The following is a 15,249-nucleotide window of genomic DNA, read 5'->3' as shown; positions in this document are numbered from 1 at the left end:
GTAAACAAATTAATAAGTTGCAACGGACAAACATTTTATATAGTTTTAGATAAGTAATTAGTTGATTAGGTGATTAGTTAACTAATTGAATTTTAGTAACATTCAGCAAGATAAATTATAATTAACGTAAATACAATCATAACAAAAATCAAACGATAAAAACAAAACTGTATAATGAAAACAAAGGTAGATTAAACTTAAATCTAGCAAATTAAGACTTTAAATAAAATTTTGTAAAATGTCTACATTTTCCCACCAGTTCTGATCTCAAGTTTAAAAGTTTGTTTTTATCCGCAAATGCGATTTCGAGTCTTTCTAAGTTACATAGGGTGCAAATTTTACTGGGCTTGTTTTGGTTACTGCGATGAACAATTTCCCATTTTATCATATTTCTCCAATCAGGGTTACTATTCTTTATTTTGTGAATGAATCTACTTAATCTTGTGCTTTCTTTCTTCTTTACATCATTAAAGGATTGTGTATGTTTGTAAAATCTATTTTTAAATTGTCTCCCAGTTGAACCAATATAAATATGTTCTTTTTTGTTATACATGACTGTTGCTTTGTAAATAACTCCTTTGGTAAGACATTCACCTTTAACTGGACAATTGTTTTTTGATCTACAATTGCATAATTTGCGGTTTTTTTCAGTTGTATCATTTGAGTTTTGAAGTAGTTTCTGGTTGTGATTGGACAATTCTTTTTCCAAGTTGGACATGCAAGAATATGAAATCTTAATTGTGTTTCTATTAAATATAGAACCATAAAAGCCTGATTTGGGAAAATGTCTGGATACTAATTTTAGGAATTCTTTCCCTATATTCGTCTTTATAGAATTACTAAAAGGAGGATTGAAGTAAAAAACTTTCTTTTTCCTTAATTTTTTTCTACTTTTTCCAATAGGATTACTGTGAACATATAATAGTTTTGTTTTAAAGCCACTGTTTTCTAAGGTTTTTTCATACGGATCTTTTATCTTGTCAAATATGTCTTTAGTTTTGGATAGTGATGATAACCTTTTTTGTATCATTGATGGGATTTCTTTTTTTATTGGGTATGGATGGTTTGAATTAAAGTTCATATAAATATTCTTAGCATTTTCTTTTCTAAATGGAAGGTATTCGTCTTTTATGGTATACTTCTAATTACTCTCAACTTCTTTTAAATTTTCAGAACCTTTTTTTGTGGAACAACTATTTTGGTCTTTTAATTGAAATTCAATAAATTTCATCTGATTAAATGGCAAACGATCAACTTTACTGGGAAATTAGACAACACTATAAATTTTAATTACCGTCAAAGTAAAGCATTTAATTTTGTGATAAAACATAATTATGCTATTTTTATAATGAACTTAAATAATTAGCTCAATACTAAAACAATATTTTAATTTTATATTTTAACTTTATAACAATTTTTTTACAGCTTTTTTGGTAAGTATATATAGTTAGGTTTAAATATAGACTTGATTTATTGAACGACAAATAAAAGCGCTTGAAATAATTGGTCCAAAGACCTTGTGAAACCTGTCATTTATCGATTCGTACGAAAACAAAATATGTATAAGTATTTTGATTATTTTATTTTGACAAGTCTCTAAGTTTTCGATGCAAGAACAGATGTTGTTCAAATTTATTTGACACATCATAATGTGTGTTTTTGTTTTTCTTTAAAAAATTTGCAAAAAAACTTTTTTATTGTTTTGATGGTAAGCTGAAACAGAGGAAAAAATTCGAAAACCTGTTTTTTCATTATAAATATTTATAAATACGCATGTATAAGATGTTTTATAAATATAACAGTATTTATAAAGAGTAGTGTAACTTTGTATGTCAGGATATATTTTAAGATTGAAATAATTTTGTTTAGAAGTTTAGTAAGTATAATTAAGTTCCTTAAATATTAAGTGTTTATAGATTTTTATCATTGTAGCAATGACAGATATTTTAAGACTGCAATAAGTTTTTCAAAAAAAGTATAAAGTTTAAGTTTCAATAAGAAAAAGTTATCATATTATGTTGCTACTAAGTAATTCCTTTTGTTGATGTGACGGAAATCCGCCAATATTTGCTGAGTCAGTATAAAGAAATTATGAAACTTTTATGTTTTACTTAGTTTTTAATATGTTTGGGTAAAGTGGGTTAAGGTATAGGGTATAAATAAAAGTATTTTGGGTAAAGTGGGTTAGGGTTAAGGATATAAATATATATTTTTTTTTCAATGCTGAGTCCGCAAAAAAAAGGAATTACGTCACATTAACAATCGGACCCCTACTAAGATGTTCTTATTTTGTTTTGTTTCAGTAGAGATTTTTAATTTGATATACAATGGTCTTTTTTGTGTTATAAAGAATTTATATTTTACTTAATATAAAATTAAACTTTTATAATTCTTCTTTCTTTGTTTTTTGATCGATAATATGTAGCCAATCTTAATAAAAAAAGGTATAACATTTTCAAAAAAAAAAAAAAAAAATTTTGAAAGTTAGTTTTTAATCTTTTTTTTATAATGAAAGTTTTTTTTTTCGTTTAAATGAAACTAATAAATTCTTAAGTTGTAATTTTCTCTTTTTTTTTTGTATTTTATTTAATTTCAAACCAAGTTGTTTAAAACAAACAAGTATTACAAATGCATCAAACATATTAAAAGTTCTGTTCCATTTTCAGAATATTTTACTGAAACATTTAATGTAAAAAGAGTAGTTTTATTTCTAAACTTAAAGTTTTTTATAGTTTCAGTAGGGGAATATAAGTAAATAGCAAATACACTTTTTCAACTCGCTTTTGTGATGCTAAATTTAGATCAAAGATAAAATTATTTGAAATTTTCAAAGCTCTAATTTCGTATTTTGTACATCAATTAAGTTATACTTAGTGTTCCTAACTTATGTATAGATATTTTTTAACTGCTAAAAATTATTGTATTACATAAATTGAAGCTAGATAAAAAAAAAATTCAAGCTTTTGAAACTCTTTAATTAAAAGTCTTAAAATTTAGTTTGTTAACAACTTTCTATTTTAATTTTCAAAGCTCTGTACTTTATTCAAATTTTTTAAAAGTGAAGTCGATGCCTTGGCATTATTGTTGTTTATTGAACGATAAAAAAGTGCTCAAAAATTTTAGTCTAAGGACCTGGTGTACAAAGGAACATTAGCTTAGTTAATAAGTGTTTATTAAATTTAAATAAAAAGTCCAGTTTAAAATTTTTTTATTAAAAACTTATTCTAATACTTTTTATTTTCCCATAACTTAAAAATCTTTTTTTTTAAATAACTATGTACTAAGTTCCAGGGGCGTGTTTTGACTGGTTTCCTGTGAGGTCCATAACAAAGCTGGAATAAACGTAATAGAAAAACGACTTATAGTTTTATCTAAAAATAGTATACTAAAAACTCGTATCGATGTATTAAGTTTTTTTATCTCATTAAATGTGGTTAATATTTTTCAAAGAACTACGTTAAAAATGACTTAGTTTTATTTTCTTTTAAGAAAAAACGTATGCACTATGTTTATAAGTTAAACAACTTGATGTAGGAAAATTTTCATTTAAAGTTAGCAAATCAAAAGTGTTAAAAAAACTATTTTTGAATGAATTTACAATTCGAAGGACATTTTTAAGGTTGGAAAATTTGAATAAATCTAGATTTGATTTATTTTACAACAATAGAAAAATCTTATTTTTTTTTCATCTAGTTTTAAAATAATCGTTAATATCTGCAATTAGTTTGTTTTTAAAAACACAATTAGTTTATGATTTAACTTATGATTTTTATCTAAACTGTTTTAACGAAACTATTTGATTAAGTAATTTATATACTTATCTTTCAATATGTTTTCATATTATTAAGACAAATTAACAACTAACTTTTATTATTACTTCGTTTTTAGTTTCTTATGTATAAAAGTTTGATTACGCATGTTAGATTCAAAATGTTAGGCAAAATTTTCAAATGGTCATAAATTAGAGGACTTAGGTTTATATTAAAAAGTTACATTACTTAATATTAAAGAACTGGATAACTTTAAAAAAATTTGTATTCTGTTTTACTGATATTTTCAAATTGTTTAAAGTTTAAACATTTTTAAGTACCTAAAAATTTTTATACAGTTATGTAATTTTATAAATTTGTCGTTAAAATTTTCTACGGAAAACACTCTATTATTGAACAAGAAATTGGTACATCACCATTGAAAAACGTCTAGTTACATCCCTGATGTGCACCTAAATTGTTTATTGAACGACATAAAATAAGCGCTCAAAAAGTTTAGTTTAAGGACCTGGTGTACGAAAACATTATTCGGTTATCGAGCAACACAGAAACTATAAGGTATCCGTGGTGTGCGACTCTATCACCAAAAGATTCCTAGCAGGGGCGTGTCTAGACTTTTTTCAAAAGAGGTTTACAATGTATTTTTGTTCTTAATTTGGCGCTTAAGAACGCATTTCCTAGGTATGCACTGCCAGTTAAGTACGCAATATTTAGCCGAAAAACTCTGTGTTTAAAATGATTTTTTCTGCTTAGATATATAAAAGTAATAGAAAAATAATATTTTTTTAAAATTTTTATACTGTGATAAATTAAAACTAAAAGAACCAGAAAAAAGTTATGAACTTACAAATTTTGATTTAAATGTTAGTATAGATGGAGTTCTTACAAATTTTTCTTTGAAATTCTAAACTCTTTACATTTATATATCTATTTATAATAAAAATATTTATTTCAAGTAATTTAATCTATAAAAATTTAAATTTCACTAAAAAAATGTTTAGACTTATACAATTAAATTAAAAATTATTTAATTCTTTTCTAAATGTTTGCCTGATGGTGAAGACTGCAGGGATTCTAATGATGGTTTTTGAATCTCTGTGAGTTGAAAATTTCAAAAAATCAAGAATAAACTTTGTGGCCAACACATATACAAAAATAAAACAACTTTAATATAGATTGAAATTTCACTTAAAAAAATGTTTAGACTTATACAACTGTACAAGTCTTATACAACTTAGTGGCCTACAGATATACAAAAATAAAACAACTTATTAAAAATTGAAATTTCACTAAAAAAATGTTTAGACTATTAATATCAAATTACAATTTTAATTATTTAATTATAATTATAAATAAAATTATCTTTAAATTATAATTAAGTGTTTGTCTAATGGTGCAGAAATTCTAATGATGGTTTTAAAATCTCTTAGAGTTAAAAATTTAAAAAAATCAAGAATATACTTTGTGGCCAACAGATATACAAAAACAAAATAACTTAAATAAAAATATTAAAATACCATTAAATGATAAAAGAATAAATTGCTAGGTGGTGTAGTCTAAAGATAATTTGGTAAACTTTCTGAATTGAACTTTTCAAGGTTTAAAGCAGGGTTTCCCAAACTTTTTTGCTAATGGCCCCCTTTAAAGAGTTTGAAAAAATAATGGCCCCCTTCAACATATAGATTACTAAAAAACTACGATAAAATACACATAAGAGCTTTTTTTTTATTTTGCTCTTCATCTGGAACTCAAGAATATCTAGTCTAAGTTTCTAAACTGCCATAAAATACAAATACACATAAGAGCTTTTTTTTTTTTTTTTTTTTTTTGCTCTTCATCTGCAACTCAAGAATATCTAGTGTAAGTTTCTAAACTGCCATAAAATACACATAAGAGCTTTTTTTTTTTTGCTCTTCATCTGCAACTCAAGAGTATCTAGTGTAAGTTTCAAGTTATGGCCTAATGGCCATGGCCCCCCTGTGGCTCCTTTACTGCTCATGGCCCCCCCTCTTCCCCCTTTGCTGCTCATGGCCCCCTGAGTATCTGTCATGGCCCCCTAGGGGGCCACTTGGCCCACTTTGGGAAACCCTGGTTTAAAGCTTCACACAACATTATCACATACAATAATACATAATGTACTAAGTAAAATAAAACTTTAGTGATTAGACATTTTTTAAGTTAAATTGTACTTCTAGTTGAAAAACATTACTTAATCAAAAGTTAATTACACTAAGTAACAATTTATAATAGGAACTAAGAGCATCTTAGTAAAAGGGTTTCCAGAAAAAAATTACTACTTTAAAACTTTAACCTATTATCACGTCACAATTAAAAAAAATTATTTGAAATCTATTTCAGCTGGGCGAAAATGAGCATTTTTTTGTTACGGAAGCTTATAATCTTTCAGTGCTATAAATTCAACACTCATTATTCAAAGTTTATCAAACAATCAAAACAAAGTCAATAAACAACGTTTTTAGTGATATTCTAAGAATCTTTTTTTTCTTTTTTCTTTTTTTTAGGGGGTTCACAGGAAACAGGAAACCAGTCTAGACACGCCCCTAGATCTTAGTGAACCAGATCCTAGGACCAAATGTTTTGAGCGCCTATTTAATTACTAAATAAGCTATGCATCATGGATACAGTTTAATGTCTTGTCCAGGATAAGATGACCGACAGGTTTTACTCTACACCAATCTATAAAAGATAGTTGTTAGCGTTCAAATTTTTCTTTTTTCCTTTCGTTTTAATAGTGAAAAATCACAAAAACACATTTTTAAAAGTTTGTTTAAAATCTACAATCTGAATAGCAAATGTATACAAGTTTAAGTAAAAACAATTTATGGTTGACTGATTAGATACTCACATGCTTTGTTTTATACTGACTTTATTAGTGATACATCAAAACTATTCTACAAGCTAACAGTTTGAATCTAGGAAACAAAATAAAATGACAGAAGAACCAAAAGTTGCTCCATTTCGCTCTTTTGATGACTTTTTGATTGGCGGAGCTAGGTTTGGCCCACCTGATTTTAAAAATCAAGAAAAATGGACTAACAGAGTGGCACAGAATTTACTGTATTACCAGTCAAACTACTTTGTTCTAGCAGCTATTTTTCCTACTATTTGTTTGTTAGTTATAATAAGCTATTTACAAGTTTTTCTTAATATTTTTTATGTTGCTATACTAATTACTTTTATGTATTATAAATACCTTTATTTTTAATTATAATATAAAAAAAAACATTGGCACTGAAATCAAAGCATTCCAAAAACTTTTAATTACTATATATAATTTAAAAACTCATTTTAATATTTTTTTTCTAATTTTTTTTTGTTCAAACATATGAACAAAAATTTTTTAAATTCATGCTATTTTATTTCATAAAAAACTAAGGGCATAAAACTTAATTACCTAGCATAATTTCACACAAATATTGAGCTGAAATTGTATAGTTAGCCCTACATTTATAATAATGTTAAATTTCTTTTTTAATCAAATAATTATGCTAAAAATATATGATTTAGTCTAATACTATAATAACTGGCAATAATAATTTGGTAGTGATTGCACAATTCGATTGTTGATATATTTTTTTATTGCTGCGCAGAAATTAACTTGGAAATTTTACTTTGTGAACTTTGTGGTTTTTAATATTGAAATTTTAAACTAGTCAGTGTTTGCCAATTGAAGTGTCACAAAAAGATTTTTTTTTCAGTTAAACAGATAGTTTTATATTTATTTTCTTGTTTAGTTCAATGTTTATTTAAAGGCACAGGTAAAAATACAGGTGATGACAACTTACTTGCTAGACCAGCTATTCTTAACCTGGGTTAAATTTATCCCTGAGGGTGATTTTCCTTATTTTATGGGGTAGTTTTTTTAAGTTATGTAAATTAATGGTTAAGATTGTCTTATCAATTTATAATTTAGTATTTAACTGTATTTTTTTTAAAGTTTAATAAACTGTTTAAACTTAAAATGTTTTACTTATTATAAGCTTAAAGTTCAAAAAATATAGTTTTTTTCCTCAAAATTAAACACTTATACTAATATTTGGGGTAAATTTGGTAATTACCTTTCAAAAAGTGGTAAATTTGGTAGTTACTTTACAAAAAGAGGTAAAACATGAAAAAAGGTTAAGAACCACTGTGCTAGAACTTCAAGAATCGTTTATCTTTGTAGAAGGAAGAGTGAGAACAATATTTTTCTACCATTGAAAACAATAATTTTTAGTATTTAAAATATATTTCGTTTTAAACAAGCTATATAAACACATAAATATTATTTAACTTAAACATTATAAACAAATAAAACTTAAAAAATAAGTGGCTTTGATTTTACAATATAAAGTGAATGTAATGCTTTAAGTTTTATGTATTAAGCTTGTTCTTACTACAATTAAGTAAAAAATCTAGAGTTTTTGATTAATTATAAGTATATTTTAATAACAAATTTAAACAGTACTCTTTCTTTATTACACTAGCACATGTTTCTATGTGTTAACAAGTTAGTGTAATAAAAAAAGAGTTTTGTTTAAATTTGTTGTTATTTTTATTCCAGTGAACTTGTTTTGCTAGCTTCTTTATTAGCAAACGCTTAAACTTGTATTTTGAATAGAAAATATAATTATAAATTAAATTGTGAACTAAGTAGTTATAAAAGGATATAAAGTGTGTTATACATTTTTGCAATTTAGTTATATGTTATTATAATTTTATACTTTAGCCTAAAATCATGGTTAAAAAGGACATCGAATATGAATATAAGGCTAACTATTTCTGCTCAATATCAGTGCAACATCATGCTGGTAATTACCCATAATTTTTTTTTAAATAGGTCTGAGGAAATTTATATACAGTTATAAGATAAAATTGTTTATATAAGTTGTATGACTAAAAAGCCATTTGAAAGACTCATAAAAAGTTCACATGACATGAAAGATGGTAAGAAATAAATTGTAGCATTTAGAAAAAAAAGATAGACCAAAAACTATTAAAAGAAAAATATTTTAACAAAATGATATTTTTATGATATGTATTTAACCTTCAATGTGTACACTATTGTGCTCCTTTTATACTATGATCTTATAAAAGTATTAGTATAAATTTTCTTCAACTGCTAAAAGTAAAAAAAGTAAAAAAGATAAAGTTATAAAAAATTGTTTGTTAAAACAAGGTGGTAATTTTATCTAAAAATACTATGGGTTTCAAAAAAAGAAAATTCTAAAATATTGCCTGCTAGCATTTTAGAAAACCCTTGATAGGTCAAATATTTAACATTTTGATCATATTTATTATTACTTATTTTTTTTTTTTCATAGTTCATAGTTTACTGATTATTTTTAAATTTGTTTCAGTGAATGTTCTATATAGATTGTTTAATAATATCACTTAGGATCATAACTTTAATTTAAATTAATATTGAAAATTAGTTTATATTGAGTTAAAACAATGTATTTTTTTATTTACCTTTTGTAAATTTATCTTTAATGTCATCTCAAGTAAACTTATTTATTTCTACTAAATAATGTGCAATAATTGAAAAAACATACTGTTGTTTTACAGATGGGCTCAACCATCAACTATGATATATGGATTTTTTCTTCTAGTTCTCTTTCTTATATATATTTATCAAGTTTTTTGCATCAGGTTTGTTAAAAGTTTTTAAAGTATTCACTTAATTAAATATTTAGTTTTAGTCTAAATTTGTTACTAATTAAAAACCTTTAAAGTTTTATAAATAGATGGTAGATTAAAAAACATTCAAGCTTTATTTACAATAATTATTTAATGAATATAGTTTTTCAAAACTTTTATTTGAGATACAAATTTTTCTAAATAATATGGTTAAACACTTTGTTTTTTTAACTATATGCTTTTTTACAAGCACTAATTGTAATATGTTCAAACTAAAAGGGGGTAAAATATTTTGTTTACACTGACCCTTATTCGAAAGATTATAGTAATATGTACACAATATAGATAATAAAAGTTTCAATTAACTTTTGAGACATAGCCTATTTTCCGTTAATTTAGAAAATCTTAATAAAAATATATCTTCTCCCTGGCTTTTTAATCAGCTTACAAAAATCTTCAAAAATGTTTAATGTAATATTTAGAACATTTTGTAGATAGCTGATAAAAATACTTTTGTTTTCTATGTTTATTTTTAAATAAAAAGGTATTTAAAAAAAATTAAAGTTTCTTTTATAAAAGTTGTTTTTAGTTTTAAAAAGGTACATCTGAGAAAGTTTGAAAACAGTTGCTCAAAAACTGTAAACTGTAATTTTTGAAGAAATACTGGTTTTAAGCCTACTATAAAGAACTTATTGAACTTTAAAACTTTCTTTTCCCATATGAGTAGTTTGTAGTCTGCTAATTTTTTTCCTAATGTTGAACTTAGTTAAAAATTTATGATGTATTTTGTACTTACATTTAAAATTAAATAAAACTAGATGATAAACAAGCAGCAATGTCTTATTTGATACATAAATAAAAGCTTATATACATAAATAAAACTGTTTCAGCTATTAAACTATATAAAATAACCAAGTATTAGTTATTAGTTTATGAAATTTTAGTAACTATTTATTTGGCAATCATCAACAGAGTTGAGATATTTTGCACCAACAATAATAGATAATGAAGTTAAGCGCATGATCAACAACAACAGCATCCAATACAACCTGTCTAATGAGTCCTAATAAGGATGAAAGCGGTAATAGGTTGTCTCGGATGCTGTTGTTTGTGGTTGTGTGGCAAAGTTTATTTTTTATTTAAATATTTTTGTAAAAGCCAGCTACTAAAAGCCAGCTACTACAAGGATCATTGACAAGTTTAGATGAATCAATTAGTACTTTTGAATATATTATCCTTATTCTTAAAATTATTTACATTTAAAAAATTAATTCTCTAAAAATATGCTTAGCTTTTTTGTATTGTATTTTTTAAAGTATAAAATTTATAACAAACTACAGCTATTTTTGTAAAAACATATTAATTGATAACTCGCCTTAACTCAATTTTTGTAATTGTTTTCAAAAAACTGATTTTAAAGATAATCCTTACAAATATATTTTAATTAAATGAGCCATTTTTATTATCTACTTTTCATAAAACATTTTTTTTAGATATGATATAAAAATAGACATTAGTTAAAGTAAGGGTTCTTACATTCTCGGGCTAGTTTGAAGTTTAACATAACTAAGGCTAACCTAGGCAAATATGAGTTTTTTTAAAAAACTTAGGCTAGTCAGTTTTTTAACTAAGGATAGTTTTATAAAGATTTAAAAAACTTAGACTATTTTTTTTCAAGTTTTTTATCTAAATGAAATTGAATTAGCATAGTTTATGATAATTTCTATAATTTTTTAGTTGTCTTCTGTTGTATATTTTTAGTAAGTTTTATAAGAATTGCTTTTAAGTGACAAGTTATTTTTTGTTTGTTTGGGGTTTGCTGTATTATGATAATATTTTCAACCTCTATATTAGTACTAAAGCTAACATAAGTTATGATAACATAAGTAATTTAGATAAGAACTTTGTAAAAAAATATTGTAGGTCTTCATGTTTAAACCTAGGAAAAAAAAAAAAATTAAATTTAGTTATACTTCAGCATATAAATTTATAATGTCAGTTTTATCTGAACTTGTTTAGTTTTAAAACAAATATTAAAATATTGGCCAGTGAAGATGTCAAAAAAGGGTTTTTAATTAAATATTTTCAAAATAATAGTGTTGTGTTTAATAAAATACAATTTTATTAATCCCAATTCCTCATAAACGTTTTTAATCTTAAAAGTTGTTTAATTTTTAAATTAAATGTATAGTTTATGGGGTTTATTTTATACTTAAATATCATATATTTATTATATTTACACTTATGTTCTTAGTAATTTTAAAATGTAATCATCCTAAGGAAAAGTAAATTTTATTGCAGTAATAAACTTAAAAATAATGTTTTAAGTTTAATTTGGCTTGTTTATTTTTGTTTTATTTAGTTAGGCCACCCTGTATAGTTTTGAATTATTATTAAAAAAAATATTCTGTATCTTAAAGTTAAGTAAAATTTTTAATTTTTTTTTATAAAAAAATAGTTTAAAAGTAAATTAGTAAAAATTTTTTACTTAAAAACTGTTATTAGTTAAAAATTCTTATCTTTTGATAATATAACAAATGCAATATAAAACAGACACAATCAAATTAAGGACTTTCAGAAAGACTACCCAATTGGGTATGTAGCACTCATTATTATGTCGACTGTTGCTTTTCTTTACGCAATTCCCAGCATGTCCTTGCTTCTACTCAGCATTCTGTTTCCTCTACTTGGTAAAAATGTTTCCTGTTTCTGTTTCTTGTGTTGTTCAGTCAATTAAGTATATAGAGTGTATGAAAGTTTAACTCACTTTAAAAAACGTTTTTAGTGAAATATAAAAGAAAGTCTTCTGATTAAAATGATTTTATTTGGAATAGTTTGATTTTAAACTTAGATTTTTAAATTATAACATAATTAAAATTTCACAACCTACCATACTTAAGTAGATAAATAATAATTTTCCAGAAGTTTAACATTTTATGTTTAGTGTTTTACTTACTAGTTTACTTTTATATAAGTCTTAAAAATTTAACTTCCATCAATAAGTCACAGGTTTTTCTGTGAATACTTAAATAAAACAATTTGGCCGCTACCAAATTAAACTTAGTTCTAAACAAATTAGTTTGTAAAACTACGTATTTCAATTAAAATCTATAACTGTTTTTGTGACATAAAAAAGTATATATTTTTATTATGTGTTTAGCAGTTAAAAAAGTTAGTTTGATTAGGAAAACGTTACAATGTTTTTATAAAGCAAATGTTGAATTAGTTTTTTTTTGAACGTAGCTTAACTTTTTATTTTTTTGTACAGTTATTTAGTTTTATCCATAAAAGGTTATAAGTAAACTGTACTTTTAACTGACGTAAAAGCAAAAAGTTTGATACGACACAACTAATAGCACAAATGTGTTAACTATTATTCCATCTAACATTTATTTTGTTTCTCATGAACAAACTTTGCAGGCTCTCTTTTATAACACGTTGTGTATATATTTGGCCTAGTTATTTTTTTATTGTTAAAAAAAATATAGTAATCATATAAAGATTTTATTCACTGTTTTCCATAAAAGTTTTGTCGCATTATATTTTTAGGTAGTGTTTGATTTTTTATAAAATAGTCTTGCTTACATTCTCTTTAATTTACAGCAATCTTAATTCACGCTTCGTTCAGAATGCGCAACTTCGCAAACAAAGTTCAGAATAAGGTAGAACAAGTGGGGTTAAAGAAAACTCTAATGGGCCAAATACTCAATGGTTTGCAAGGATTTACCAATTAGTATAAAATAATCATTGCTAAACTAAGTCTGTATTACTATTAAGTTTTTCTAATTCTAACAGGTTTAAAATTATCACTATAGTCAATTTTGCAGTATTTCAAAAAGTTTAATGAAATGCGTAAATCATTTTATATTATGTTAAAAAAATATATTTATAATTAATAATTCAAAATATTTTTTTATATTTATTGTGTTAATTTTTTGTGTATATTTATTGTGTTAAGTTTTGTTATTCTAGTCTGTGTTTACCGAAAGCATTCTAAATTCAGTTTCACTGTTAATATTTGTGATGCAATATACTTATACGGTTTAAACAGTCTTATATTATTTTTTTTTACCGTTTTTGAATGTTCTTTATTTGGCAAACTAGTATGCTAGCCGAAGTTATATACAAGTTACTGGTGTCTACTTAAATAAAAATGAAAATAAAGTTGTATTTTTCTACAAAAGCTTTCTTGTTTTTAACTTAGAACGTTGCTATATTATCAACTGATGTTGTACAATAATTGTACTTGTTGTAAATTTAGAAAAATAGTTTTTAAATTAACTAGCTTGAAATAAAATAGGTATATAAATTTGTTTCATATTTAAGGTTGCATCTACATAAGGTTTGAACTAGGCTTTATTTACAGCTCTTTTAGGTTTACTACAAGGGTAAGTTCTATTCAAAACTAAAAAGTAATGATTATTATATTTAGTTTTTTATTGCAATTTTAGAAAAGGATTTAGTTTTTTTTTTCTAACACTGGTAAATATTGTGTTAATAATCAGGGATCGGCAGCCTTTTACAATTTAAGAACTGAATACCACAAACAAAGTCTTAGTAGTTTAAAATATATTTTTGGAACTGTATATATTAAAAAAAAGTTGTTTAACAGCAAGATTATTATAAAGATAACCATTAAATTAGCACAATAATTTCCTTTAATTTAAATCTACACTATGTTTATAAAACTTGAAAAAAGGAGATTGCATTGCATAAGTTGATATAAGTAAAAGGAATGTCGCGGTCAATATTTTGTCGATTACTATTTTTTGACCACTTGAAAAAAGTTTTTAATACTAGTAATTAAATACATGCTTTATAACAGAAAAATTACAAATAAAAATGATTGAATATTCAAAATACATTTGTAAATATAACGTTTCCATAAGTTTTGTTGCAAGACGTGGTTTCGCCATGTCGGGCTTTTCAGTTTAATTAAATTCTTATTTAAATTATTTCTGTTTTGATAAGAACTTAACTATAGCTAAAGAGCCCTACACAGGGTTGCCATAAAATCTGGAATTTAACAGTCTAGTTAAAAATAAGGGAATTTGAAATTAATTTGAATATAATTTTTGAAAAAAACCTGTAATTTTAAAGAACTTTTACAGGTAAAGTATTTAAATTTCTATTATATACGAAAAATAAGAATTATCATTATTATATTTTAATTAATAAACACATTTAAAGTAGTTTTACAGTATCTTTACAATGTTGTTGTATTATTTAAAACAGTTTACCTTAGATTAAATGATTAAATTTCACACTAAAAATTGACCATAAAACTTGTTTTTAAAAAAAATCTAAAGCAAACTTAGAAAACCTGAAATACAGTTTCAAAAAACCTTTAGCAACCCTGCTTACAGCGCAAACTATCTTAAATATTTTTTTTGAAATCTTAAAAACGTTTTCATCTCCTTGAATTCGAGTTGAGAACTCTAACTGTTACTTAAAAAAAAACTAATAGTATATAAAATACAACTTTAATAACTTAATTTAAAAGAAATTTCTTAACCATTTTGCTGAGTAAAAGAAATTATGCATTCTACCAGTTTGTAAATGCGAAATAAGTCGTCAAAATACTTCAGTACTTATCTGTTAAAAAATTAATTCAATGTTTGTATATTTTGTTTACTAAACGACAAAAAAAAAAACGCTTAAAAAATTTGGTCTTAGAACCTGGTGTATAGAAAATTTTTCGTTTATTGAGTTGTTCATTACGGATACAGTTTAGAATATTGTCCAGGATCACTATACAGATAATTAAAGACTCTATTGATAAATTTTTATCATTTTAAATACTACGTAAAATTTTGGTTTTAAAGAACATAATTTATGA

General features: G+C 24.4%; 1 protein-coding gene across 1 annotated transcript; it reads left to right on the top strand.

Annotated features, from left to right (window-relative positions):
• The first annotated feature begins 6,677 nt into the window (after nt 1–6,677).
• Nucleotides 6,678–13,545, top strand: LOC145838328 (PRA1 family protein 3-like). Its single transcript, XM_082945898.1, has 4 exons — nt 6,678–6,902; nt 9,339–9,422; nt 11,964–12,100; nt 13,014–13,545. The coding sequence occupies exons 1-4, from the start codon at nt 6,721–6,723 to the stop codon at nt 13,142–13,144; spliced, it is 534 nt and encodes a 177-aa protein (XP_082802024.1). The 5' UTR covers nt 6,678–6,720; the 3' UTR covers nt 13,145–13,545.
• Nucleotides 13,546–15,249: the final 1,704 nt, after the last annotated feature.

This window comes from Thalia democratica, chromosome 6, assembly GCF_965202585.1.
Source record: "Thalia democratica chromosome 6, ktThaDemo2.hap1.1, whole genome shotgun sequence".
NCBI lineage: Eukaryota > Metazoa > Chordata > Thaliacea > Salpida > Salpidae > Thalia > Thalia democratica.
This window is presented reverse-complemented; position numbering and strand designations above follow the sequence as displayed.

Excerpts from the sequence above, each read along its gene's own strand:
- LOC145838328 (XM_082945898.1), top strand. The coding sequence starts at position 6,721 with ATGACAGAAGAACCAAAAGTTGCTCCATTTCGCTCTTTTGATGACTTT. Across the intron at positions 9,423-11,963 it reads TATCAAGTTTTTTGCATCAG|ACACAATCAAATTAAGGACT; the intron begins GTTTGTTAAAAG and ends AATATAAAACAG. Across the intron at positions 12,101-13,013 it reads CATTCTGTTTCCTCTACTTG|CAATCTTAATTCACGCTTCG; the intron begins GTAAAAATGTTT and ends TTTAATTTACAG.